The sequence below is a fragment of the Stigmatopora nigra genome, chromosome 8 (genome assembly GCF_051989575.1).
Source record: "Stigmatopora nigra isolate UIUO_SnigA chromosome 8, RoL_Snig_1.1, whole genome shotgun sequence".
Taxonomy (NCBI): domain Eukaryota; kingdom Metazoa; phylum Chordata; class Actinopteri; order Syngnathiformes; family Syngnathidae; genus Stigmatopora; species Stigmatopora nigra.
In genome coordinates, this window is record NC_135515.1 from 8,943,665 (window position 1) to 8,967,708 (window position 24,044).

General features: G+C 37.9%; 4 protein-coding genes, 1 long non-coding RNA gene and 2 other non-coding genes across 11 annotated transcripts; 4 read left to right on the forward strand and 3 right to left on the reverse strand.

Moving 5' to 3' along the window:
- Positions 1–1,032: 1,032 nt before the first annotated feature.
- Positions 1,033–5,427, forward strand: nipsnap2 (nipsnap homolog 2). The gene is made up of 10 exons (XM_077721962.1): positions 1,033–1,200; positions 1,585–1,721; positions 1,801–1,846; positions 2,191–2,285; positions 2,645–2,715; positions 2,810–2,950; positions 3,226–3,257; positions 3,440–3,534; positions 3,701–3,784; positions 4,083–5,427. Exons 1-10 carry the CDS (start codon positions 1,109–1,111, stop codon positions 4,145–4,147), a joined length of 858 nt encoding a protein of 285 aa, XP_077578088.1. The 5' UTR covers positions 1,033–1,108; the 3' UTR covers positions 4,148–5,427.
- Positions 4,161–9,386, reverse strand: psph (phosphoserine phosphatase). Of its 2 annotated transcripts, none has more exons than XM_077721964.1 (6): positions 8,210–9,386; positions 7,118–7,259; positions 6,907–7,041; positions 6,668–6,813; positions 6,163–6,311; positions 4,161–5,905 (listed from the first exon to the last, which is right to left on the reverse strand). In XM_077721964.1, exons 2-6 carry the CDS (start codon positions 7,255–7,257, stop codon positions 5,795–5,797), a joined length of 681 nt encoding a protein of 226 aa, XP_077578090.1. In that variant the 5' UTR covers positions 7,258–7,259; positions 8,210–9,386; the 3' UTR covers positions 4,161–5,794. The 2 variants fall into 2 exon arrangements, with proteins under 2 accessions (XP_077578090.1, XP_077578089.1); XM_077721963.1 differs by having other exon boundaries at positions 7,118–7,264.
- LOC144200078 (uncharacterized) lies at positions 8,415–9,502 on the forward strand. Its single transcript, XR_013327036.1, has 3 exons — positions 8,415–8,521; positions 9,045–9,089; positions 9,334–9,502. It is a non-coding gene; the product is annotated as an uncharacterized LOC144200078 (long non-coding RNA).
- Positions 8,798–8,934, forward strand: LOC144201075 (small nucleolar RNA SNORA15). Its single transcript, XR_013327272.1, has one exon. It is a non-coding gene; the product is annotated as a small nucleolar RNA SNORA15 (small nucleolar RNA).
- On the forward strand, positions 9,148–9,278 carry LOC144201076 (small nucleolar RNA SNORA15). The gene has a single exon (XR_013327273.1). It is a non-coding gene; the product is annotated as a small nucleolar RNA SNORA15 (small nucleolar RNA).
- Positions 9,503–9,594: 92 nt separating the features above from the next.
- On the reverse strand, positions 9,595–17,400 carry LOC144200073 (von Willebrand factor A domain-containing protein 5A-like). Of its 4 annotated transcripts, none has more exons than XM_077721958.1 (21): positions 17,245–17,400; positions 16,705–16,785; positions 16,254–16,456; positions 15,962–16,184; positions 15,307–15,473; positions 15,107–15,221; positions 14,882–15,030; positions 14,717–14,805; positions 14,492–14,636; positions 13,780–13,859; positions 13,575–13,689; positions 13,324–13,482; positions 12,700–12,803; positions 12,380–12,579; positions 12,238–12,276; positions 12,094–12,126; positions 11,672–11,704; positions 10,935–11,006; positions 10,457–10,665; positions 10,267–10,390; positions 9,595–10,189 (listed from the first exon to the last, which is right to left on the reverse strand). In XM_077721958.1, exons 2-21 carry the CDS (start codon positions 16,745–16,747, stop codon positions 10,110–10,112), a joined length of 2,382 nt encoding a protein of 793 aa, XP_077578084.1. In that variant the 5' UTR covers positions 16,748–16,785; positions 17,245–17,400; the 3' UTR covers positions 9,595–10,109. The 4 variants fall into 4 exon arrangements, with proteins under 4 accessions (XP_077578084.1, XP_077578083.1, XP_077578085.1 ...); XM_077721957.1 differs by having other exon boundaries at positions 10,929–11,006; XM_077721959.1 differs by lacking the exon at positions 10,935–11,006.
- Positions 17,401–17,664: 264 nt separating this feature from the next.
- On the reverse strand, positions 17,665–23,744 carry coq8b (coenzyme Q8B). Its single transcript, XM_077721961.1, has 16 exons — positions 23,626–23,744; positions 22,735–22,916; positions 22,413–22,554; positions 21,784–21,989; positions 21,420–21,486; positions 21,274–21,345; positions 20,815–20,934; positions 20,654–20,739; positions 20,112–20,252; positions 19,963–20,044; positions 19,498–19,591; positions 19,055–19,196; positions 18,783–18,890; positions 18,634–18,699; positions 18,455–18,541; positions 17,665–18,170 (listed from the first exon to the last, which is right to left on the reverse strand). Coding segments are annotated over exons 1-16 (1,902 nt in total). The 5' UTR covers positions 23,627–23,744; the 3' UTR covers positions 17,665–17,864.
- Between the last annotated feature and the right edge of the window lie 300 nt (positions 23,745–24,044).

The window sequence follows — 24,044 nt, forward strand, 5'->3', positions numbered from 1 at the left end:
ATAAGTTATCAATTCAATTAATTAAAATGTATTGCTAGGATGTGAGAGGTTATACATGAGGGGAAAAAAAGGAAAGTTTATAAAATTGGGAAAAAAAGTTGTAATTACCTGTTGCAGTGATCTTTCTGACTGACGACTTTTAATGTCAACTTGGCACTGAATGAGAACAGATTTTTCAGTATTTGATCCCTGGGGAAGAAAACATGATTGAACATTTTGCTAAGAGATCATTTATAATTAAATAAATGACACTTGTATGTGTTGTGTGTGCAAATCAGCTCTATTCAAATATAAGAATAAAATGTTTCAGGTTTGAACATACATACCAGGTGCAGTAACAAATAGTAATAATATTAATAATAATGATAATCATCATCATCATCATAATAGTAAAAATGATAATTGAAAATAATAATGATAAATTATAATGTATTAATGATTGGCATACCTTGGTTGCATTGATTTGAGAGACATTTTCCGTGTGAAAATAGAAGACGATTTAAAGGGTTTTCGTGGTGATTGCACGATGTTTTAAAGTTTCTGTATGTATTGACACGTTGTTTAACGCGACAGCGTCTTGCCGTAATTTTCTGCAGGTGCTGCTTTACAAACGGGGAGAATATACATATGGTTGCCAACCGTCCCATGAAAGACAAAACCATCCCAAAATCAATTCACAAAAGATTGACTCGATTTACAAAAGATTGACTTTGTCCCATAACAATCGAACTTATTGACCGATTTGTAAGAAAACGAACGCGTGAAGGAGATGTTTTAAGAGAATGCAGGAAACGTGCCTGCCCCTCCTACTTTTTGACCAATGAGCATGCGAGTACGACAATAACAATTTCATCTTATTGGTCAACACACTCTAGCTTGTCATGAAGATAATCAATAGATGACACCCCCAAATATACTGCAGCATGGACGTTTTACATATAGAAATCAGGGTTTGAAATTTGACTGTACAATAAATAATAATAACAATTTTATATACGACCCAAAATAGAAACGTGATGGAACGTCAAATCCTGGCTTACTGGCCCGACCGATTCCATCGCCACCTAGCGATAAACATTGTGAACAGCTCCTCTAGCCCGTTAGGAAGATGGCGACAGGAGTCCTTCAGAGAGTAAGCGCCGGCTTGGCTCGGGCAAAAAACGGGGCCCAGTCAACCGGGCAGCTTCTCGTTTGGACCAGGTCAGCCAGTCAGCAAGATGCATTATGCGTATATTGTCTCTGTTTTGTATATTGGTGTTTATTTGGTTATTTGTTAGCGCGGAGGTCAACGCGATGTAGTGGCAGGACAAGCTAGTTGCCGATTGCTAAGCAATGTAGAGTGGAGATCCGTCTGAACTAAACAGCATCAAAAAACTCGTAAATTAAAATCCGATTTCACCGATTTGAACAATAACAGTGTCCACTTACTGATTTGATAGAAACGCACTTTTTCAAACAATGTGTCGTTAGATTTGTCAAATGCTCAAGGTCAATTTAGTACTTGAGAAATGTCAAATATACCAATGGATACATCAACCCTATTCTTTCAGGCATCATTTCCCTTATTTATGCATTATTTTCCAGAGGCTTTTCCACTTCTACCGTGACCAGACAAGACAGCTGGTTCAAATCCCTTTTTGTCAGGAAAGTTGATCCCAGGAAAGATGCACACTCAACTCTTCTGACTAAAAATGAGGAGAGTAACCTCTACAAAATTCAGTGTAAGTACCTCACCTATTTCCCATAACAAACATCCTGAAGTTGTCTTAAATGTTGAACTCGATGTTTATTTCTTTTCAGTCCATAATGTAAAGCCAGAATGCCTTGACGCGTACAACAAACTCTGGTAAATCTTAACTTCTATGGTTTAATCATAATATTTTTGTCATAGCCTCAGTATTAGTTACAAATGGAACAGCAAGACCTTTGAGCCCAGTGTTGTGCAGCTGATAAAAATAAACCAGTCAAGTCTATTTCTGTAAGGTGTTTAAAGTTGGCTGCGAGTCATCTATGCATACTTTGGATGTCTACATTCACAACAAGTACTTATAACTGGCTTCCATTTAGGTTCCCCAAACTTAGACATGAATAAACATGAAATAGAAATACATTATTGGGATTTGGGAACAATAGTGGCGAATGTTATTTTTTAGCAAACAGTGCGATGGTACTTCTTTTTGTTTTTCACAGCGAGGATGTCTTGCCCTCAATCCATGCTGATAAGTTCTACCCCTGTGAGCTGGTTGGCACCTGGAATACTTGGTATGGAGAACAAGACCAGGCTGGTAGGATTTTTTTTATCATTATTTCTAAATTTTGCTTAGAGCAACAAATTACCGTATTGGCCCGACTATAAGACGACCCCCTCTTTTTCAAGACTCAAGTTTGGAAAAGTTTTTTTGTTTTGAACACTTAATTCAATTCATTCATTTCTATAGAGAAAATAATCACAGTAAATATGAAACAAATGATTATAAAAATATATTCAAAAGAAAAAGCATGTTATTGTTATAATCATTCAAATCATGGTAAAACTGTCTCTATCACATCTTAATGCCTGAATATTTACATATTTAAACTAAAGTGCAATCATATTTGTAGATGAATGGCCTCTGGGTTTTGAAATGTGCATTTTTTTTCCCAGTTCACCTGTGGCGTTACAGAGGTGGCTACCCAGCCTTAACAGAGGTGATGAACAAGCTCCGTCAGAACAAGGTCAGCATCACCTTTTTACCCATTCCGTTTCACATCCCTCCTCTGTCATGTCCAAGTGGAGACAAGTACTGAACTACATTTGTCCCAACTGCAGGAGTTTACAGAGTACAGGAAGGAGCGTGGTAAGATGCTGTTGTCCCGCAGGAACCAGCTTCTACTGGAGTTTAGTTTCTGGAACGAGCCAGTACCCAGAGACGGACCCAATATCTACGAACTCAGGTCTTACCAACTGAGGGTGAGTACTCAAGCAGGACCATCATTTTTGTCTTGTAGTTCTAGTACTGTTCTTAACATATAATAGACAGATCCAAGTAAGTTATATTTTAGTTACATTTATGATCACAATTTAGAGGGGATCATTATAATGCTCTTAGCTAATGCTCAGTTCTATTGTATACTGTATCACTGTTTTAGAGTAACATCTCCCCATTACTAATACTAAATAGCAGGTTTCAGAAGGGCAGACAATCTTGACTATGACTAATCTCTTTGGGTCTGTTTCTCCTCCAGCCTGGAACAATGATCGAGTGGGGAAATTATTGGTAAGAGCACACCGTCAGGTAGTTTTGTATATCTAATCCATAACTGTGATAACATAAAGTTAATCCTTATTCGGATTAAAAATTCAAATGAAAGATTAGTCTTCCTCTTTTTACTGAGCAGATTGTATGTTTTTGTTTCCCCCAAATGACTTTACAAATAAGGATTTTGTTGTCTTTGGCAGGGCTAGAGCCATTGGAATCCGCCAGCAAAACAGTGAAGCTGTTGGAGGGTTTTTCTCACAGATTGGCAACCTTTATATGGTTCACCATCTCTGGGGTAAGGAACATTTTTAATTTAATTTTTAAAAAAAGAAGAATTTTGTCTTACAATGTCCAAATTGAATAAATTTACATTTTAAAGTGGCACCTGTTGGACATTGTAAGGTGGTAAAACTAGTAAGTGAATTGAGGCTTGAAGTGTAAGAGATTTTTTTTCCTTGCAGCATACAAAGATCTTCAATCCAGAGAGGATATAAGGAATGGTGCGTGGCACCAGGAAGGCTGGGATGAGGTGGTCTATTATACAGGTGGGCAATTACTATGCGAAGAAACCTGAGTTCATTCATGCTTTCATTTGTTTGTTTTTTTTTACTTCAACAAAAAGCTTGTTTGGTACAAAGAAAACAATTTTCAAAGGGGAACAGATTTGAACTTTCCCATTGTCGTTTGCTTGAAAGAAAATATTTTTAAAAGGGATTTAACATAAGGCTCTCCTGCTAAAACTTCTTCTAAAAAAAGGACTTGCCAATTTAAAAATAAATGTGAAGACTGAGTTGAAGTAGAAGTGCAGTATTTCTCAAATGTGTGTTTGCATGCTTTCTACAGTTCCTCTTATTCAACACATGGATTCCCGGATTATGATCCCCACCAAGGCGTCACCACTAAAATGAAAAAGACAGAAGCCTCTCACGTGGCTGAACATCAATTGGTAACATTATGGAGAGAGAAAAAAAACAGCACTCCCAACAATTTTAGTACTACGAAACTACGTGGCCTGTTTCTTTCATCATTTTTTGGACTGTTTACTTTGGTGAAAGACAACCAGATATCCAATTATTTACATATTGTGATGGTTACAAGTGGCTAAGCATGGGACTGCATGGGGTAAACATTTCAAAACAGAAGAGATATACACATTTACTGCTTTCCTGTTTGTTTTGCTGTCCCAAAAAGTGTGTGTTGTGGTAGTTACAATTGCACTCAAAATAATTCAACCCCCATTGTACAGTAAGTGTGCTCAATGTACAATACCTAGTAGTCGGCAAGTTTAAAACGCGCTGCACTATTTATTTTTTTACCTTTCTGCGTATTGCTGACATATTTAATTAACAATAGGTGTTGAAATATTTGGAGTGCAAAAGTTATTCAATCATGTGATGACTACAGCATACCAATATAACATAAATCCCAATAAGATAAAATGGGAATTGAAATGATGTTTAGTAATATTTATATTGCTGGTTATCTTATACAGTATACATGGATACATCTTGCCAAATTTTAACTATAGACTACAAAGTGTCAAAACGAATATTACATCCAAATATTTGGATATTTGGTAGGTCAAAAATTGTTTTGACACTTGATGCCATGATAAAATGTTACTGGTTGGTCGGTCATTAATTCCAACATTTTCTCTTGACTCATGTCAGCTCATTAAAAACTATCAAAAATGGCTTCAAATAATTAGAAGCAGATGGATGGTATGTAAATGTTAATACTCTTGATCATATCACTGTTGGAGCTCATGATATTGTACAACAAGGGGGCTTTTATTTATTCAGTGTTACCATTGTTAACTGTTTAAATGTTAGCTGTTTAATATCAAACCTTTGCAAATTTAACATTATAACTATTTTTTACATATCAGGAAAGATTTTTTTGACTGAAATACTTCCTTGTATTGCTGTTTTTCCCCTGAGATTCTATGTGTTTTTTCTTTTTAAATATACAATCCCATTATGAAGTTCCCTAGACTTTTTGTCACCTTTTTTGATGTATTGTGAACAAAGCATGCCTTTCTTTTGGAAAAAAATGTAATGTATTTTCAGGGGAATAATGATAAACAACAGTATGAGTAGTCACACCTATAAAGTTTGTCAGATTTGATCAAAATAAGATTTGTCATTCTCAGGCTTTAACGACAGAATTAAAGAAATTCGAGCAACAATGTTTATAGCCTGTTTAATTTTAATCCCAAAAACACATTTCGCCGCTGTCTTACATAATTAAAAATCTTTTTTTAAACATTGCACTTGCCATCATGTTGAGTTGTAAGTCTTAGGAAAAAAAAGTGCCTAAAATAAAATTTACATTTTGAACCTTCACACAGGCAATGATATTTTACATCTTCAAGAATGTAAAAAAATCACATGAAAGTAAAATTGGTCAGACTCAAGTAAAAGATCACTGATTCAAAATCTGTTGACATAACTGGAGCATTTCCAATGGATAAAACCATCAGATACACACCATTTGGTGCAAATAACACTGATAAATTTAAAGAAAAAAAAGTGACTGTATTCATTCTCGGCTCTTCAAATTATTTCCATTTCTTTCAACAACTCACCAAAACTGGTTACATACCATGTACTCATCTCTTTAACTTGAGGCCTCATTACATTGCCACCAAATCCAATGAAGGCACTCTGGAGAGAGAAAAATGAGAACAAATAGGTCAGTCACCATTGATTTTCTTTTTTTTCATTGCAACAATTAGGAATACATTCAATCTTTAAAATTAGGGTAATTTCCATGGAGACGCTATGACCGAATCAACAATAGGCATCACAAATTTCACCATTGTTGTCAATTCGAGGCCAATCCGCAACAATTGTGTTGCAGATTAGTGGAGTCCCATCCCATCCAAACGACCGCTATGTGAACTGTTAACATAAGTACTTACAGCTGGAGGACAGGCCTCTAGATCTGTTGCTCCATCTCCAATCATCACAACTGTCTTGAAGCCGTATTTTTCCTTCAGCATGCTGATGACTTTTCCTTTGCCCCCGCTTTCTGCTGTGGCTTGGTTCTCATCAAATCCTGCATACTCACCTAAAGAAATATTAATTATATCAAGCTAAATTGGTACAAGTAGTAATTGAAGAAGACCAATGCAATAATTTATCTATCAATGAACTTAGTAAATAAAGAGTACCTTACGGGTCCAAAACAATGTGTTGGGAGACCAGTCATTCATTTGCTTTATTAATTCTTAATCACCTGTCTTTTCGCAAATATTTTATATTCTTTAGTACTCCATGGTGTGCCAGATTTTATCTACTGATTCTGAGATTTAAACTCAAAATCAGGTACATCCTTGCATAGAGCAATTTGACAAATGATCTTATGCTCAGTTATTGTGAATTAAAAAAAAATGCCAATCCATTGAACAGATTTGAAACTCTTACCATTGAAATAGAACTTGAGCCGATTGGCATAGACATTTTCCAAAGGAATGTTTAGTTGAGTGGCCACATGTTCGACAATGCAGCGGAAGCCCCCTGAGATGAGGAACACCTTGATGTTGCGCTGGTGTAAGCGGTCCACAAGGTCCCTGGATGTAAACAAAAAGGGACTGCAATGTTTCAACCTAAACCCTGCAGTCATACCTTCCATTTTGAAAACACGCATTAGTAGTAACTCTTACCTAATACCAGGGGTGAGCTGTGGTGGGTGGTCTGTGATCAATTTGTTGACTTGTTCTCTGGAACATTTGATGATCGCGAGACGCTCAATCAAAGCTGATTTGAAAGTCACTGAGCCACCCATGGCTTTACGTGTCCTATAATGTGCAAGTTAAAATAGAGTGAGTGATAACATCAGGCTAAAATACAGTGTTTTTTCATCAGGGTACTTACATTTCAGTAACAGCATCCCCCACACCACAGAACTTAGCTAGTTCATCAATGCCTTCTTCTTTAATAACAGTGCTGTCCACATCAAAACATACAGCATCTGCTCGCCGAAAAAGTTCCTTGGTCTGTGACATTGTGGTCATGGCTACGCTATGAGAAATAAAGAACAGTATTTGAGGATGAAACAACAACACCAAAAAAATAATGACATAAAAACGTTCCATGGGGATTTCTGTTCTGTTCCCCGGGCCTACGTGGGTTTTCTCCAGGTACTCTGGTTTCCTCCCACATTCCAAAAACAGGCATGGTAGGCTGGTTGATACAATCTAATTTGCCCCTAGGTAGGAGTGTGAGTGTGAATGGTTGTTTGTCTCCTGGTGCCCTGCAATTGGCTGGCTACCAATTCAGGCTGAGACAGAATACATAGAAGTGGGCGCATAAAATAGGAAGCCAGACATTCCCCATCTAGGGCCTCATCAGAGTCAAACAGTGAAACCATTTTTGTGTGCGGAGGGTTTCCTTCCCCATAGTGGCAAGTTAGGAAAAAGTTTATTGTTACTAATGTAAATAATGAAATGAAAAAAAAGTATATATATTTAACTAATCCCATTTCAGTTTGTAATGTACCAATACCTTAACTTTTCCCAGTCTTATTGAAATATACTAAAGGTGATGTCACATGCAGTAAAATGAGAATATAATGGATTTAATAGGACAGATTTAAAATTAAATGTACAACAACAATAGCCAGCAACCCGTTGCATAATGACCGCCTAAACAAAATACTACACGAAGGGGCCATAGTGGACATCATCTACCAGGGTTGCGTCACCCCTCACTCAACATAATAGTGTCGCAAAGTTAAATTGAAAAAAATAATAAATAAATACAATAATGGAATAGAACATGCAGTGCATAACAGAAAAGCATGATTCTTATATTGGGGGAAAATGACATTTAATTAAAACGACCACTCATATGTTGACCTCAATCAATGTTCCTTTCACCCTGTTGTCGTCAGAGGCTAAAATATTCAATTAATGCGAACTAAATGGGAAATCTTTCCAAAAGTACAAGTTGTTCTGCAGTACTTACGGTTAAACGGCCGCGATGAAAAGGCACTGGATGTAGCTTATGGGCCGGCAGAGGAGCACCGTTTGCGGAAGCACCGGATGGCAAAATATGCAGAAGAAGAGCCAAGCTGCGAGTTGGACCAATCAAAGGGAAGCCGGTGAAGAACCGCCCCATCTCTCCTGATAGGACGTCGGGTCGGCTGACCAATTGGAATTATCCTGTTTCCTCTATTCTACCCCACTGCAGCAGACCGGTCGGGCGCATCTGACTAAAAGCTGCAAATGTAACTGTAAATATAGACGAAATAGTGAACAAATGCGGATGCATATTGAGGTATGTATTTCGCTATAGAATACAGGAGGGCAACCGAATTACTGCAAAAAATGTTTTTCAGTTTTATATTACGGTTAATTTATCTTTAGCTTGTTAGCATGTGTTTCTTGCTGCTATCTATACAACACAATTAAGTTCCATTGAATACCAAAGAGGTAGTATGTATACCATGGCACCCGGTGCCAGGAGAGTTCGTATGTGTTAGGTCCGATCAAGGAAAATTCAGCACTTTTTTTGTATAAATTTTAAATTTTGTCGCGAACCACGTGTTGTACCGCATGGCCGAATTCTGATTTACCCTTGCGGTGGTAAATTCAGTCAGACACCATGCGAAATAAATGTCTCACATTGACTGTACAATGAATGAGCCATGGTGTCGCTCATTTCGCTATCTGAGGTGTGCAGGTACATATTAAAGAAATGATAAAATTTGAAGGCATGTCATTTGCAGTATTTTCTTTTTCAGGGAGTAAATACTAATTGTAACCTGTTTTTTTTCTCGATTTCTCTTCTGGGAAAATAGCTTTTACAACGACAGTGTGAGCCCTTCAGTTTGTGGACCTAAAAGGTGAGGCACTTATTAATAATGTAATTATTACTAATGAGGATGAACTTGATTTAACTTGGCATGGATGAATTCTGTTCCAACTCTGTGGTGGATACAGCCAGACACTATGCAAGAGCATACCTTCATTTCTTGATATGATGGTTGAAGCTTTCCTTGGCTTCATCCAGGACTTTGGAAATGAAAACATTAAATGAAATACTTGTCCTTTTCCTGATGTATACTAACTCCAAGTTGTCTTCTGCAGGCAGTACCTGGTGGATGAAGGAATTGAAACAATTGAGTGGCCAACTCAGGGATGCCCCACAAGATATTGAAAAGCATTTTTTGAAGTTTTGGGCTTGCCTGCCACATTTCATTCTGATTTTACAATGTCCACATAATATATAGAAGGAAAAATAAAGTTTATCACTGAATTCTGCACTGCTTTGGTTTTCATTCATGTACATCATTAAATGTAGGCTCATCAGTAAGTTGTTTATGCATTTAAAAATAAGGGGGTGTACCATTTTGGTCACGTCCAATCCAAAAGATGGTGTTATTTATTTGTAACAACGGTAGTCAAAGTAGTACATTGAGAAATAAAAATAGTTGACATTTCCTAATTTGTTAAAAATCTGCGTTATACAACATTATGTATTTTTGCCACCCTATATTTGCATATGTGACCCAACAAAAACTTTATATTGGATACATTTCCTTCCCCTGAAGTATCAGGTAGTTTTCCCGGGTCTCTTCCCTTTTTCATGTTCTTGGTGCTAAACAAGTTTAAATTGTTTTAATGGAATTTCCCAAATACTGGATGAATAAAGTTATCCAATCTAATACCAGTGTCTCATCAGCGCAGCCTAATATTTTCCTGATTTTCATGTCATGAACCCTGCCCCATAGTGATTTCCTGGCTATTTTTTAAGTATTATACCGTATCTGATTTGATTACATGAAAATGATTACAAAAATAGAGGAACGGAAGCAAAGCAAAGGGTGTAAATCAGCACTAGGTGCTCCATAGTATTGGAAAACTTAGAGGCCCAAGACATCTTTTTGCACATTGCAGCCCAAAAGAGTGTTTCCAGCCATGATACACTCTGTCATACTTGGAGCTGTAGAACACACAAACACAACATTATCAATTGACAACAAAGACAAACAAGCAACAACAACAAAAATCTTCACTAACCATTCTGAGCCACCAGCCATGACACTGCCTTATGAGCAAGGAGCTTCCATTCAATTTGCGCATCTGTCTTGAATCCGTGGAGCCAGACCAGTGCCAGAATGGTGGCCCACACATTTCCATTCACCTGTTCCCACATAGTCAACACATGATGAAAAACAATTGGTGTGCCACATTTGTAATGAGGTCTCACATTTGCTGGCTTGAGCTGTTCCAACTCCTTGGTGGTCTTCTGGAGTGTCGCAGCCAGAGATGGGTTAAGTTCCCAATAGCCTGATGCTTTTTGGAGAGAGACCAACTGCAGGAAAGTGTCTGATGGTGGGGGTGCTTCCCTTTTTGAGAACCCCTCAGGACAAAGCGCCTCGCATGCATCCCAGGTCAAGTTTTCTGAACGCGCCGCCCCTGTGCGTGAGAGAGAGAGAGAGAGAGAGAGAGCGTTGGAGAGCTTAAGATTAGATCGTGAAACTCAAAACATTTGATTGGGAGAGTAAAAGATCCTGGAGTATCATGTTTTTTGGGGTGTATCCTGCAGGATATAATTTTTATTCAGGGCCGTGTCAGTTGTTTTCTTTCAGCTGAGTGTGTAAGACATATTTGGTCAAATAAATAGTGCTATTTAAAGAACTGACTGTAGCAAGTTGTGTCTTAATGCATGTAAAACGCACCCGTACCTATCTTCGTTGAGAAGAGGCCAGTTTTCAGGTTAGAAATCACGTGAAGATTCTTTTGCTTTCCCTTTTTGGCTTCGATAATAAAATCGAGAATAAAAACAAAGCATTAAAATCAAAGGGGCTAGTGAGGAATCATGAAGCCCCCAGTCTCCCCAAAGAACCTGAATGATATTTAAGCAGGGTTCTCAAATTCTGAAACCTGTTTAAATGGTAAATAGATTCCAAATTGGATTCGACTTAAAGTTATATATGCGTATACTTTATAAATCAATAAGGTTTTTATAAAATATATATCTGCAATTGATGGCAATCAGTTCATGGTGTCCCCCTGCCTCTTGCCCATGGTTAGCTGGGATAGGTTCTGGCACCCCCATGAACCTCATAACTATAAGCAGTTCATAAAATGAATGAATGAAAATATAAATAACATCTTTTTAAATTCATTTTGAAATACAATTTTTGATCAAGAGAACTAATACCACTTACATCATGTGTTTGCAAAAAAACACGCCAAAATTGGGAAAGAAGAGTTTAAAAAAAACAACAACAAAAACTCACCGTTATCAGTGTGATAATTTAGGATTATTTAAGCAGTAATTTAGGAGTGTGCGGCATTAATATTAGACTAAAGGCATCAATTGTTTACTCAGGTTAGATGAGCAACCTTAAATAAATTAACTACTAACCACTGTTATTACAAAAGTGCTAGACTAAGGCAGCTTTATTGTGTTACTTACCTTTGCTTGCGCACATGAAAGCCTGCATCGGAGCTTTGGTTTAAAAAAAAGAAAATAAAGAACATTTTAAAGATGTAATATTTGTCTGAAAATGAGGTAATGCAGTTTTTTACTTTACATTCATACAGTTTGCTACCGCAGTCAGCCATTAATTACTCTATTAGATTGTCGGCAGACGAGTGTCGTCGAGGCCCACATGACATTCAATGGAGAATGATCTTTGATATTGCTATATTTTGTAGAATTTTTAACCGATTTTCCAATGACTTTGTTTATCATTAATGTGACAAGAATGCAGGCCTTTTACTGCAAATGAAAGAATATTGCCAGACTAGTGCAGAGCAGGAATCCATGGCCAAACAAAATAGTGTTACTACAAAAGTGCTAGAGTCAGACTAAGGCAGCTTTATTGTGTAACTTACCTCTGGCTGCGCAACCCCTCATCTGCATCGGAGCTTTGGTTAAAAAAAAAATAATAATAATAATGACATAATATTTTTCTGAAAAGAGGTAATTCAGTTCTTTTCAAATACACAAACTGATACCGGCTTTATACGTTACTTTACCACTGAAATTGGAGGGGTGGTGCATGATTAAACGGGAGCCTTTGGTTGAAAAAAAAAAGAACACGTGTAAACAACACCATGTGAACAAACACCCTTGTGGGGATAAGCAGACTGGAAAATGAATGAACATTTTCACACACACCTGCTCCTGGAATACGTCTTTGCAGCAGAGGTCCTTGAATGACTTGACTGCTGCATTTGTTGACAGCAATAAAAGCAGTGAAAGAGCTGCTCACTCCTGACTGGATGCTGACTTCCACTATCTTTTTCTTCAATCCTACATCCTTGTCTGACTCCAGGCTACGAATCAGAGTTCGAGCACCCAGCCTGTGGACTGTTAATCTGGAGAAATACAAAGCCAATGCAAACACCATCCATAAAAGAGTCAGACCCTAGTTTAGATTCAAATCCCAAATCTCTCATCTAGGAAGGTGTCCAATTCATGAATAAAGACTGCATTACCCAGTGTCCTCAGTGGGTTGTAGAGGGAAGCTGAGCTTGTTCTGGACAATATGTCCTGCTAGGGTGTACGCCACAGTTACACAACCATCTGTTCTCTCTGAACTCTGAGAAAATATTTAAGGGGCAGAAGCCATATCGCATTTTAATTGTTGAAATCATACATATAAACATGAAAAATCCAGTGATTTTTTTTCTTGATACAGTCAGAGCTGTTGTTGAATTAGTTGATAATAAAACCATATACCTTAGAGTTTTATCTACTCGCCTCCTAGTTAAGAAAGAACTTTGATGAGATGACTATTGTAAATATAGGCGACTTAGTTTTAAATGATAAGATTTTCAGATGGTAGTGTCTCTTGTGATTTTTTTCAATGCAAAAAGTGTGCCGCAGCTCAAAAAAAGTTTGGGAAAAACAATTATTTTTTTAAATATATATATGCATATATATATTTATATATATAGAATATATAGCTTTCAGGAAACAACTCAATATTGTATTGTGACTTGAATGTGCTTTAGAATAATACTATATCCCTGAAAAATATCAAGTCCCACCCTTTCACATTATAATCAACAGCTGTGACTCAGTGTTTTTGTGAATGTGGTTGATAGTTCACTTCCTACCTTTCCTGTGAGCTGAGCATAAACTAGCGATCGTTGACCCCGGAAAATAGCATTTAGGGGTGGGGACATAGGTGTGACAGACACACCTTTTGGCAAATCCCAGTTAACTGAGATGTCCTTCACTGCTGGCTGCAAAGCAAACTGCAGCGATTGCATCACCTGGTGTGAGAAAATCAAAGTCCATGTCATTGTGATCTTATTTTAGACCGCAGGCGTCAATCATAATCATTTGATATCAATATCTTGCAAACCTTTGGTTGCATTCTGTCGGCGTCTGTGATGAATTGAGCATAACCACCGCCCTCCTTTGCCAAACCAGTGATGAGAGCAGTGCTGGCTCCTTCCCCAATCCCAAAAGAGAAGCACCTGCAAGGCAGTAGCTTTCTTTAAAAAACATACTGAAAGAAGAGAACGCTATATACTTGTTCGCTATTTATTGTGTGTGAGGTGTTTGACCTGTGGGAACTGGAATTCGTCTTCACCAAGCTAATAACATCTCTGGTGTTCCCCACTTCGCCGTCAGTGAAGACAAAGAGCTGGGTGGACAGTGTACATATGACTAAAATGTGACCTCAGCCTTATGATGAATCACTCAGAGAAGTGTCATGGTAAATAAATAAAACATTTCAAATAAAGTGCATGTAAAAGGAATTGGAAATCAACTGTTGACATAGCCACCTGTTTAGCCTGTTTTGCATACTTTGAATGTGTCTTTGTGTTTTGAATGGGCATGTGGCAATACAGTAGTGTTACTGAATACATAAATTAATATTATGTATGTACATTATGCATAACAATAAAATCTCAGTATCTATCAAGTAAAAACATGTAAATTAAGTACATCACATGCTTCAGGAATGCTGATTGTTACATGTAATATGTTGTGATGTGATGTGAATGCTATAAATGTGTTTTTCTAGTTTCCTCTCAACGGCCTATCACGTCAGAAACATGCTGTTATTATCAACCAGCTTACCAGTAATTAAGTGTAAAAAAAAAATCTTCTCTAATGTAGTTTAGGTTACATTTGTAAGCTGTATTAATTATTGACACGTCAAAGAGAAATTCTAAAAAATAAAAGTAAATGAATGTTAACAATCTGATGGAACAAATAATCGTAAAATCAGGTCAGGACCATCTTTGAGTCATATAAATATGTGTACATTACTTGTCGGGGTTGACCGGGAATGCAGGTCTGCCTGTAAATATCCCCGAGGGGCTTAAGTATCTCTGTTCCTCCCATGTCTGCCTGCATTTCTACTACGTTCTTCAGAGCTTTTTCCATCGTGGTCTCATTGTACTCCATACTTTTCCTGCCATCAAAATACACAAAAGTACATTCACACGTGCCACAAGACCAACCTGTATACCTTATTAAAGGCTAGATTCTTACGGAAAAATGGCGTTGAAGGATGAACCGAAACTGTAAATGTTAAAATAGCAGCCCATTGGCAAACTCTTCAGAAGCAGCAAGAGAGTATCCTGCAGACAAGACATAAAGACTTTAGAAAACAGTCATTGTTGAGACTGTAGTTGTTTTTGCTAATGTTCTGATTACCCTTGCACTATTGATCCGGGCACCTTGCATACTTCCAGACCGGTCCAGTAAGAACACAAATTCCCCACTTGTGGTATCTGAAGACATGACTCCCTGTGGAAACTCAGGGTACACACTTAGCATCAGTGCCGGATCCCCAATTAGCGTGCCTGAATCACAACATAGGAATGAAAGGAGAATTTTAGAGTATATCTAAACACATTTATGGAATGTTTTGTAATTCACCAGGTGTGGCACATGCTTTTCCTGCCTCCACCACAGCAGCAGGCTGGTGGGCATCCTTGTAGTAAATGAAAAACTCAATATCCCTGTCAAACTTGTGTCCTGCTGCCAGTTTAACCTGAAATCCCAGGAAATAAATATAACAACAATACTTAGTATGCTTCAAATGAGATCAACTGATAAACACCAGAGGTTCAACATACAACAGCCTTGGTTTTCTCTGTGTTGAGGTACTGCAGAGGCTCCAAGGTACACTTGGAGTCCACTTTGGAGACCTCACGAGGGGAGGACATCCTGGCAGAGAAGGACAGACTGTATGGGACTAGAGAGGCGGGAACAGACGTCACCTGGACACCCTGATCTTCACTTCCTGGAAACATTGAGCATTTATGGTATGAAAAAATATGTAAAATCTTACAAAAGCAAGTTGAAGTAGCAATATTATATATGACTAGAAGCATTACAAAATACCAATTTGGATTTTCATGTTTTAATAAAATACATGAATCAAGTATCAAATCTGATAAAAGCTTTTTCATTCATTCATTTTCCGTACTGCTTATCCTCACAGGGCTCGTCGTTTTTTAATGAACATGTCCAATTTTTCGCCATTTGACTTCTTTTTGCAGGACTTTGTATTTAATGAGTCACACTTTCAAACACAGGCCAACACTGAATTCCTGTGATTTTGCCAATTTCTCTGCAATTCAGTTGCAATGTGCTGATTTGAAAATTCCACACAATGCCAAACTTTTTATACACCATAAATCTACTAAGAATGTATGTTATGCTTAAGAGAAAAAATCACTTCCAAGCTCATATAAAAGTGTGTAATGAACAAGTGCTGATTGTGCTTACCCTGCGGTTGGTAGCGAGGGTTGAGAACCACAGGAAGACAAAACCTAAGACTACCGTCGGCCTCCACAGCCAGCTCAGTGACGTACTCCAGCCTGATGGAGCAGCTCTCTCCCGGAGGAAGACTACCGACACTCAGAGAGAAGATATCTGGGCTCTGATCACTCTCCTCCAGGAAGAAGGCCTGATGACCTGAGCTCAGCGCATCATCATACTCCTCTCGGGCCTAGAGAGCACAATACGTCATGTTCGCATTGTCTTTTTCTAGCTCCCTCAACTTTGGGGTCGGACTCGCCTCCTGTTTATCTTTCACTTCAGCGACAATCTCAGTTTGTCCAATTTTGGCACTGAACTGGCAGACGGCAGCATCACCGGGCAGAGGGAAGACAAAAACAGCCTCGATGGCTTTGTCCTCCTTGTTCTCGTAGTGCAAAGTGGAGACCACAACACCCACGTGGTCTTTCACCTCCACCTCCACTTCAATGCCCTTTAGAGGAACTAACACACAAGGGGATCAGCATAAAAAAACCTCAAAACCCATGGAATCAGGCATTTTTTATCTACTTCCTTAATTAAATAAGCATACAAGGAAGAACATTTGAAAATATGTTTTTTTTTTTTATGGCTCTCTGTCAAAAATGTTCCCGGCCCCTGGTCTAACCTTTAAATATTCCTCTTTTATCAGTTTACTACCAACTCTAACACAAAGATACTTACAAAATAGGACCCATATTTTATTTATTTACCTGCATCCTTGTTGAGAGTAATCAGACCACACCTGGCCACCATGATACAGTTGATAGTCAACGTCAGCAATATTACTTATTCTGCACAAAAGTGAAGCGAAAATACCATAAACAATTATGTCACATAAATATCATGTTACCAAATACTATACACAATATTGCAAAATATTATACCCATTTAATATGACGATTTATGGCCAAATACAGTGGGCTGAACGCTGATTTCCACACAACATGTGAGCTGTGACGTAGTTTTGTTACACGTTTAAAACACAGCCAAAATGTAAAATAATCTTGGGAAAATGGCATAGAATAAAAACTTGCCATACGAACAGTATAGGCGAGTATTGACAAGACAAAGCTAACTTTATATTGCCATTTCTTTTAACAGTATGAAGTGAATGATTGTATTATTAATTATTAACAATTACAACGCATTGGAAAACATCGTATAAACGCGGACTTAGAATATATGGTACCGTAAATAACTACTGACTAACGACATAAAAGTGATATTCAGTGCACAAAATAACATCTTACCTGTCAACTACTTCTGTGAGTCTGAGTCAAACACGGAAGAGCAGAGCGTCAACGCCCACTCATCGATTATCCTTTCGCTTTATTATGTACAATAAGATGTGGGCGGCCGTCAACTACTTCTGTGAGTCTGAGTCAAACACGGAAGAGCAGAGCGTCAACGCCCACTCATCGATTATCCTTTCGCTTTATTATGTACAATAAGATGTGGGCGGCCCAGTGAATAAGTGGTTAGCGCGTCGGCCTTACGGTGGAGGTCCTTGGTTCAAATCCAGGTTGATCCACCCTGTGTGAAGTTAGCATGTTTTTTATGCCCCCAATTTTTCCCAACAATAAAGTGTTAACATTAAAATATTTATTTCACCATTCCTTAAAAATATGTCAACCACAGGTTCCACCAGGCTGCCAAACAAATACATCATGTTGATTGTAAATTCGTTATTTATTTAAATGCTTGGAACATGATAGTACATAAAGCCTGAGAGCACAGTGGAACCTTGGAGTAAAATGAATATCACACCAATAGCAGCCAAACTCAAGTAAGAGGATAACTTATAAACATTATTTATAAATGTACGATAGCATATTCAGAGAGAATGTAATTCAAATCCAGTGAGGGATGTCTACACATTGGCCTGTGCTGCCTCCTGAGCCTGCCTCCTCATGTTGTAAGCGTTGTACACATCCAGAAACATCTCCTTGCACGATATGCGTGCGTTCAGTTTGGAACAGATGAGGAAGGAGCCGGCCATCTTGCGGTGGAGAGAGTAAGTCTCTTCTGGTGGAGGAGTGAGGCGGTGACGCAGCATGACAGGGACCAGGCTCTGGATGCGTTGGGTAGTGCTTTGGGTGCCAAAGTCAAAAGGCTCATAGGATGAAAAAGCCTCACCAAGAATCATCACTGCTTCTACATGAGCGTCTGTGAAGGCCTAGCAAAAAAACAGGAGAAATTAAAAAATAAACTTGATTAATAGAGGTCGCACACAGAGAACACACACGTCATCAATCTCTCTCCTTTTCCTCGATAACAAGATATGGACATATTAGAATCTATATCAAGAATCTTTAGCTAAAATGTGTTCAACAGACAAAGAATTGAGTTGGGGGACTGAAATGTGAAAACCACGCAGAGGAAGAGAATGTAGTGGAAAACGTGTTGGCAAAACTTTGTGAAAATTAAATGATGAGGGATGTAGGAACTATTTGATCGTACCTTGGTCTCGAAACCTGTCAGAAACTTCAGGTCTCTAGATTTGGAGAGTACAGTGTCTCGATCACCTACAGAAGCTGCGTGCACCACCTGCAGAGAATTTTCATAAAAAGACACACCCAATTTAAAGCCTATACTAAATGAATCGCAACTATACCCATTATCATTTGCATCAATCTTACCTCAATGTAATCATTTGTAAATGATTCGGGGTAACTTCGGCATGCTCCAAAATCTAACAGAATTACCTGCAGGTATTTTTGTTTTATTATTACTACAAGGATGGCATTTGGTAAACTTAGATTAGTAAATGTACTAATCGATTTTTTACCTTTTCTGTTTCTGAATTGTAAAAGAAGTTGGCCCAGTTGGGGTCTGTCTGCATGAACCTGAACTCAAAAAGCTCCCTGAGACACAATTGGAGAATGTTGAAGCAGATCTGAAAAGTTCACAAGGGAGAATGAGTGTTTGATGATTAAGACTAGAAGAGTGAGGTTATTGTAAGGTCTGACACTTGTGTTTGGGCTTATTTCTTCCACAGCCAATTTTCTCCACATATACCTATCTACTTTTTTATTCAAAAAGGGTTGGATAAATTCAAACCTGGTTTCTGGTCTCTTGGTCCAAGTCCACACAGGAGTCTAACGGAACCCCCTGCACCAGCTCCATTGCCAGCACTCTTCGTGTAGACAGTTCATCGATCACCCCGGGAACCTGGAAATATGTGTTGTCTTCCAGTAATGATCTGGAGACAATGGTTTCAACATTCAGTTTTAATAGTTATGAGGATCTGTGTGATTCTTGACAGTTTATTCCTGAATACTTTTTGGCAGGATTCTATCATTGAATTAGTGTGTAAAAAAAAATGATAGTGGGACTCTCAAAAAGTATGTTCTTAGCTTTCAAGATGAATTAACGCAAGGACTTTACCTAGAAAAGTAAGGCTTTCACTTATTGTGATTTTCTATCTTCAAGATTCTAAATGCACACTCCTGCCATTTCTTTATTCACTTCAAATATGCAAATAAATTAAAGACACAAATTACTTGAATTTCTTGGCAGACTCAGCTTCCCTCTCATAGTCACACTCCCATGCCAGTTCTCTCTGAAGAACCTCCAAGCTGCTGTCTGCAAAAAGGCCTGAAAAAGAATAAATTCATGAAAAACAAAGGCTTGGAAATCAAAAAACTCACCATGATTGTCAATAAACCATGTCTAATAATAGATGTTGAGGTAAAGAAAACAAAATGCAGGGTTAGTTAACAAAATTCACGAGGTATAAAAAATATATATATATTCTCAATCAAAGTACCTGAATTGACTCTGGATGAGAGGCGTACTGATATGATAATTTCGAAAGATTATAATGCAATAATTAAATCGGAGCTAAAATATACTGCACAATTAAAAAAAAAGGCTGAGAACCAGTACTCTGGTGCAAAAAATAAAATGAAATTACAATGGAGTAAATGGATATCTACATTAAAACTGTAGAAACAGGTGTTACCTACCTTCAGGTAGTACGACACTAAGTTTAAGAACTGACATAAGGTTGTTTATGTCACTATGGATACTCTCTGCCACTCCGGGGTACTATAAAGAACAACGAATGAAGATTAAGACAAATTCAGTGGCCTATAGTTGTCACATTTTATTGTACCTGGATCTTCATAGCAATTTCTCTGCCATCTTTTAAAACACCATGATGAACCTGACCAATGGAAGCAGCGGCAAAGGGCTTATCGTCAAAGGATGACAGCTTCTCTCTCCAATCTGGACCCAGCTCGTTCTCTAAAACTTTCTAAAAGTGTGGGGAGAATGAATTATTTGACTAAAAACATCACATTAACAACACCAAAGTATACTCAGCACTTGGATAAATATAGTAAAGATCTGGCTGCAAAGTCGCAGATCATGTGATAAAATCTAAAACCCAGTGCATGAGCTCAGTGATTTGAGATAAAAATGTAGAGGTTTTACTATTAATGTTGTGAAAAGTAAGGGTGTTACAATATTGTGATATTGCAATCTTAAGGGTTATTGTCTTGTTTCGGAATTAAATAACGAGACGTTTCTGCTTAAGAACAACTCTGAGTGCCCTTGAGAAAGACAGCAAAATCCCAGATTTAAATCAGATTGAACATCTCTGGAACAAGTGGCAACAAACTGATAAAGCCCAAAAGATATTTCCATTTTGCTTACATTCATTTGCCAGGATGGCATGAAGTCAGCACTTTGTCGGACCCTCTCGAAGATCTTTTGAAGCTGCGGGTTGATGAAGGAATTATCTGCGGAAGGGAATAGATTTAAAACCAAGAATGTACTCTAATCCAGTGATTACACAAAAGTGGAACTGTACGTACCTTGTATGCTTAGCATCTGTCCTATCTTAAGTGCGGCTCCACGTACTTTACAGAGTGTGTTGACTATTCTCTCTGCATTTGCTTCGGACAGGAATGGGGAATCTAAAAAGGCATTCATATCTCCAAAAAGAAAGTGACAAGTGTTAGTGAAAATGAGGACAACAAAATTAACCCACTCTACAAGAATGTATTTAAAGGCCTACTATCATCACCTCAAGGGAACTTTATTGAATTCGATAGATTGGACTATAATCAGTCAAAACTCAACTTTCATACATAGTTATAGATCTGTGTAAGTCTTGATGAGTTTGTATACTCTTCTGCGACATTCTATCATTTAAATAGTCTGTAAAAACGTTTCTAATTTTTAGTTTCAGTAAGAATTAAACTGGTTCGATGGCATTTTCCGTTTATTCAGCCTCAAGGCTAACGTTGGCAGAGAAGGAAATGAATTACTACCTTTTTGTTTGCCTCCCAGTGACTGCTTTGCTACTTCTGCAATGGCACCAATCCCCAGACCAACAGCGAGTCCTGTGTTCCAAATGTTTCATTATGTGTGGCTGTCCAAATTTCTTAAGTACAAACACACAATGTATTTCTCTTACCTCCAAAATTGACCAGTCTGCTTATTCTCGTTGCAGGCACCTTCCGCTCTTTGGCACGTTCACTAAGCTAACATAAGACAAAACAACAATTACTATACTAAATGGTTATTGTACTTTCTCTATGCAAAACACCAATATTATCTAGTATAGAATTACTATGGAAAATAACTGTGGCAAGTGAAATATATATATATTTTTTTACTTTTCAAGTAATGTAAATGCAGATTAAAATAGGAAACCTTCAGAACAAAATGATGAACCAAAATATTTGATGACCCAGTTTTTCGATATTGACCCATTTTAAAAAAGGCAAAACTTGACAATACACCTTTAAACTGGCATTGTAGTGAGTCACTCAACACACCCTCAGTCGAGGAGGTTTAACCGAGCCCTGCTTGGCCTCCCTGGCCTTCTTGATATCTTCAGGTGAGAGTCTTGTCACTACCGTATCATGGACACATCTGGTCTGGTGGTAGAATCTGTGCAAGGAAAGAGGGGTGTGGAGGAAGCGTGTGTTTTGGCCCGGCCAACCTGGATTTGCTGAATCTGTCCGTGGGTCTCGATGCACCCCTAGGTATAAACAAATCATACATTACATGAAGGCAAGACCTTTTCTTGGTCAAAGTCATCCAAACCAAAAACGGGATAGTGAAATTGGAAATTATTTCGTCATTTTAATCAATGAGTACGTAAAGCTAAAGAATAAGTAAACATGGGGATGTTACTTTCTGCTGATAAGACTCTATGTAGTATTGAGCAGTCTGGGTTTATGCCAAGTTGTCACTAGTATATTGTATCTTGCATTACCTCTATTTGCTGCAAAATTAAATGAAAAACAATGAAAGGTCAAAAGTTTGGGTACCTTGGGTATACAAAAAGTACTAAGACGAGAATATGTTACAGTAGCCACTGTCTTGTGTATTTCCATAATGGAATGACGATTGATGATGATAGAGTATATCGCGAACGATAAAGATCTAGAAGAAAAAATACCTGGAGCACTGTTGTGAGTCTCTATTTTGTCATTAGCATCAGGAGGAAATTCTGAACCCACAGCCCATTTTGCAGCTTCATCAGCATCCACATTTTCCCAGCCCTCCATGTCGGGAAAGACATCCTCTTTGACTGATTGTTGCTGAGGACATGGTTGGAAATGAATAATTCAGATACAAAAAAAGATAAGGAATACACACTGTTTTTTTTGCAAACTCTAATCTGTGCATTGACCTTCTGTAGGTGAGAAATATATTAGTGACTACAAAGTCCCACTATTTAACATTGGCACTTTTATATATTACATTATGACAATACTTACTGTGTTGCTGCCACCCATGAAGTTTCCAGCCAGGCCTTCCACCATTTTTTGAACAACTTTAACACCTCCTCCCAGTGAAGAGTTGCAAACCATGAATTTGAGCTGTTCCCCCTGGGTGGTAATCAGGGAACATCCAACTTTATTTACCCCACGTAATACCTGCAAGACCTCTGACAACGTCACTGTGGACAAAGGTGCAAAAGTTATGCAATTAGAATGGCAAAAAAGGGAAAACAAGAAACTCATACTATTTTTACACAATTTTCTTTCAGAAAAAAAGAACTCATTAGTTATAGCTTTGTTTAAAAATGTACAGTGAAATTTATTTTTCTAAATTTCCTTATGTAAAACTAAACATTACATAGTTTCTGCATTGATTTCAACATGTCTCAGACTTTGAACCACGAGTTTTTGGAGAATCACTGCTGCTTGACAGTCTATCGCCATCTAGTGGTAAAACTGAGAAGTGCAACCGAATGTAGGCTGAATTAAGAATCGTGTGCGGGCCATAAACAATCATATTTACATCATTTGCTTCTCGCCAATAAAACTGGAATGCCGTTCATAGTTTGGACACTCCTGGTATAATGTAAAATAAAGCGTTTAATAGTGATTATTTTGGTCATTATAACATGATGGTTAAACTGGTGATTCAGGCAGTGTTTACATCCTAATAATGTCACGTGTCATCACGTCCAATGTAGTACAAATTTAAACATGTGTTGAACATTATGTGCAACACATACAAATGAAGACATTTATTCACTTCGCAATTAATCTCTAACAATACTGCAATAAACAACATCTATGGTATGCATGCTGTTAAATGCCCCAGTAGGAGCACAGAAAACATGTTATCAAATGCCATATAAATAATTTAAAAACACTTACTTTTACAGTAAGGCTACGATTATATTACGTGAGTTGATTGAGCCTTAAGGTCGTTCGCCTGTATGGAAGGAAATGTATGTTTTGCAACGTTCCTAGATCCCGGAAATTGGGTTTTGACAAATGTCCTATCAATCCAATCACATCTCCCAAGAATCATAATAAAAAGACGTAAACGAAGTGGTTTAGAGATTTGACCAATGAAAGAGAAGAATTGTTGGTAGAGGGTGGGTACAAAAAGCTGTTTGTCCAATCGCATACAATATGAGGAGGGACTGAATAAAACAATAGCCAATGGCGATGCAGTTTTAGAGGACGTCAGGCAAATTACACGTGCCCTGAGCAAATTGATGAAATTGTGATTCAAGGCCAAAGTTTTGTTGTATTTTGGATTGCAAGTTTAATTATATGCAATACGTTAT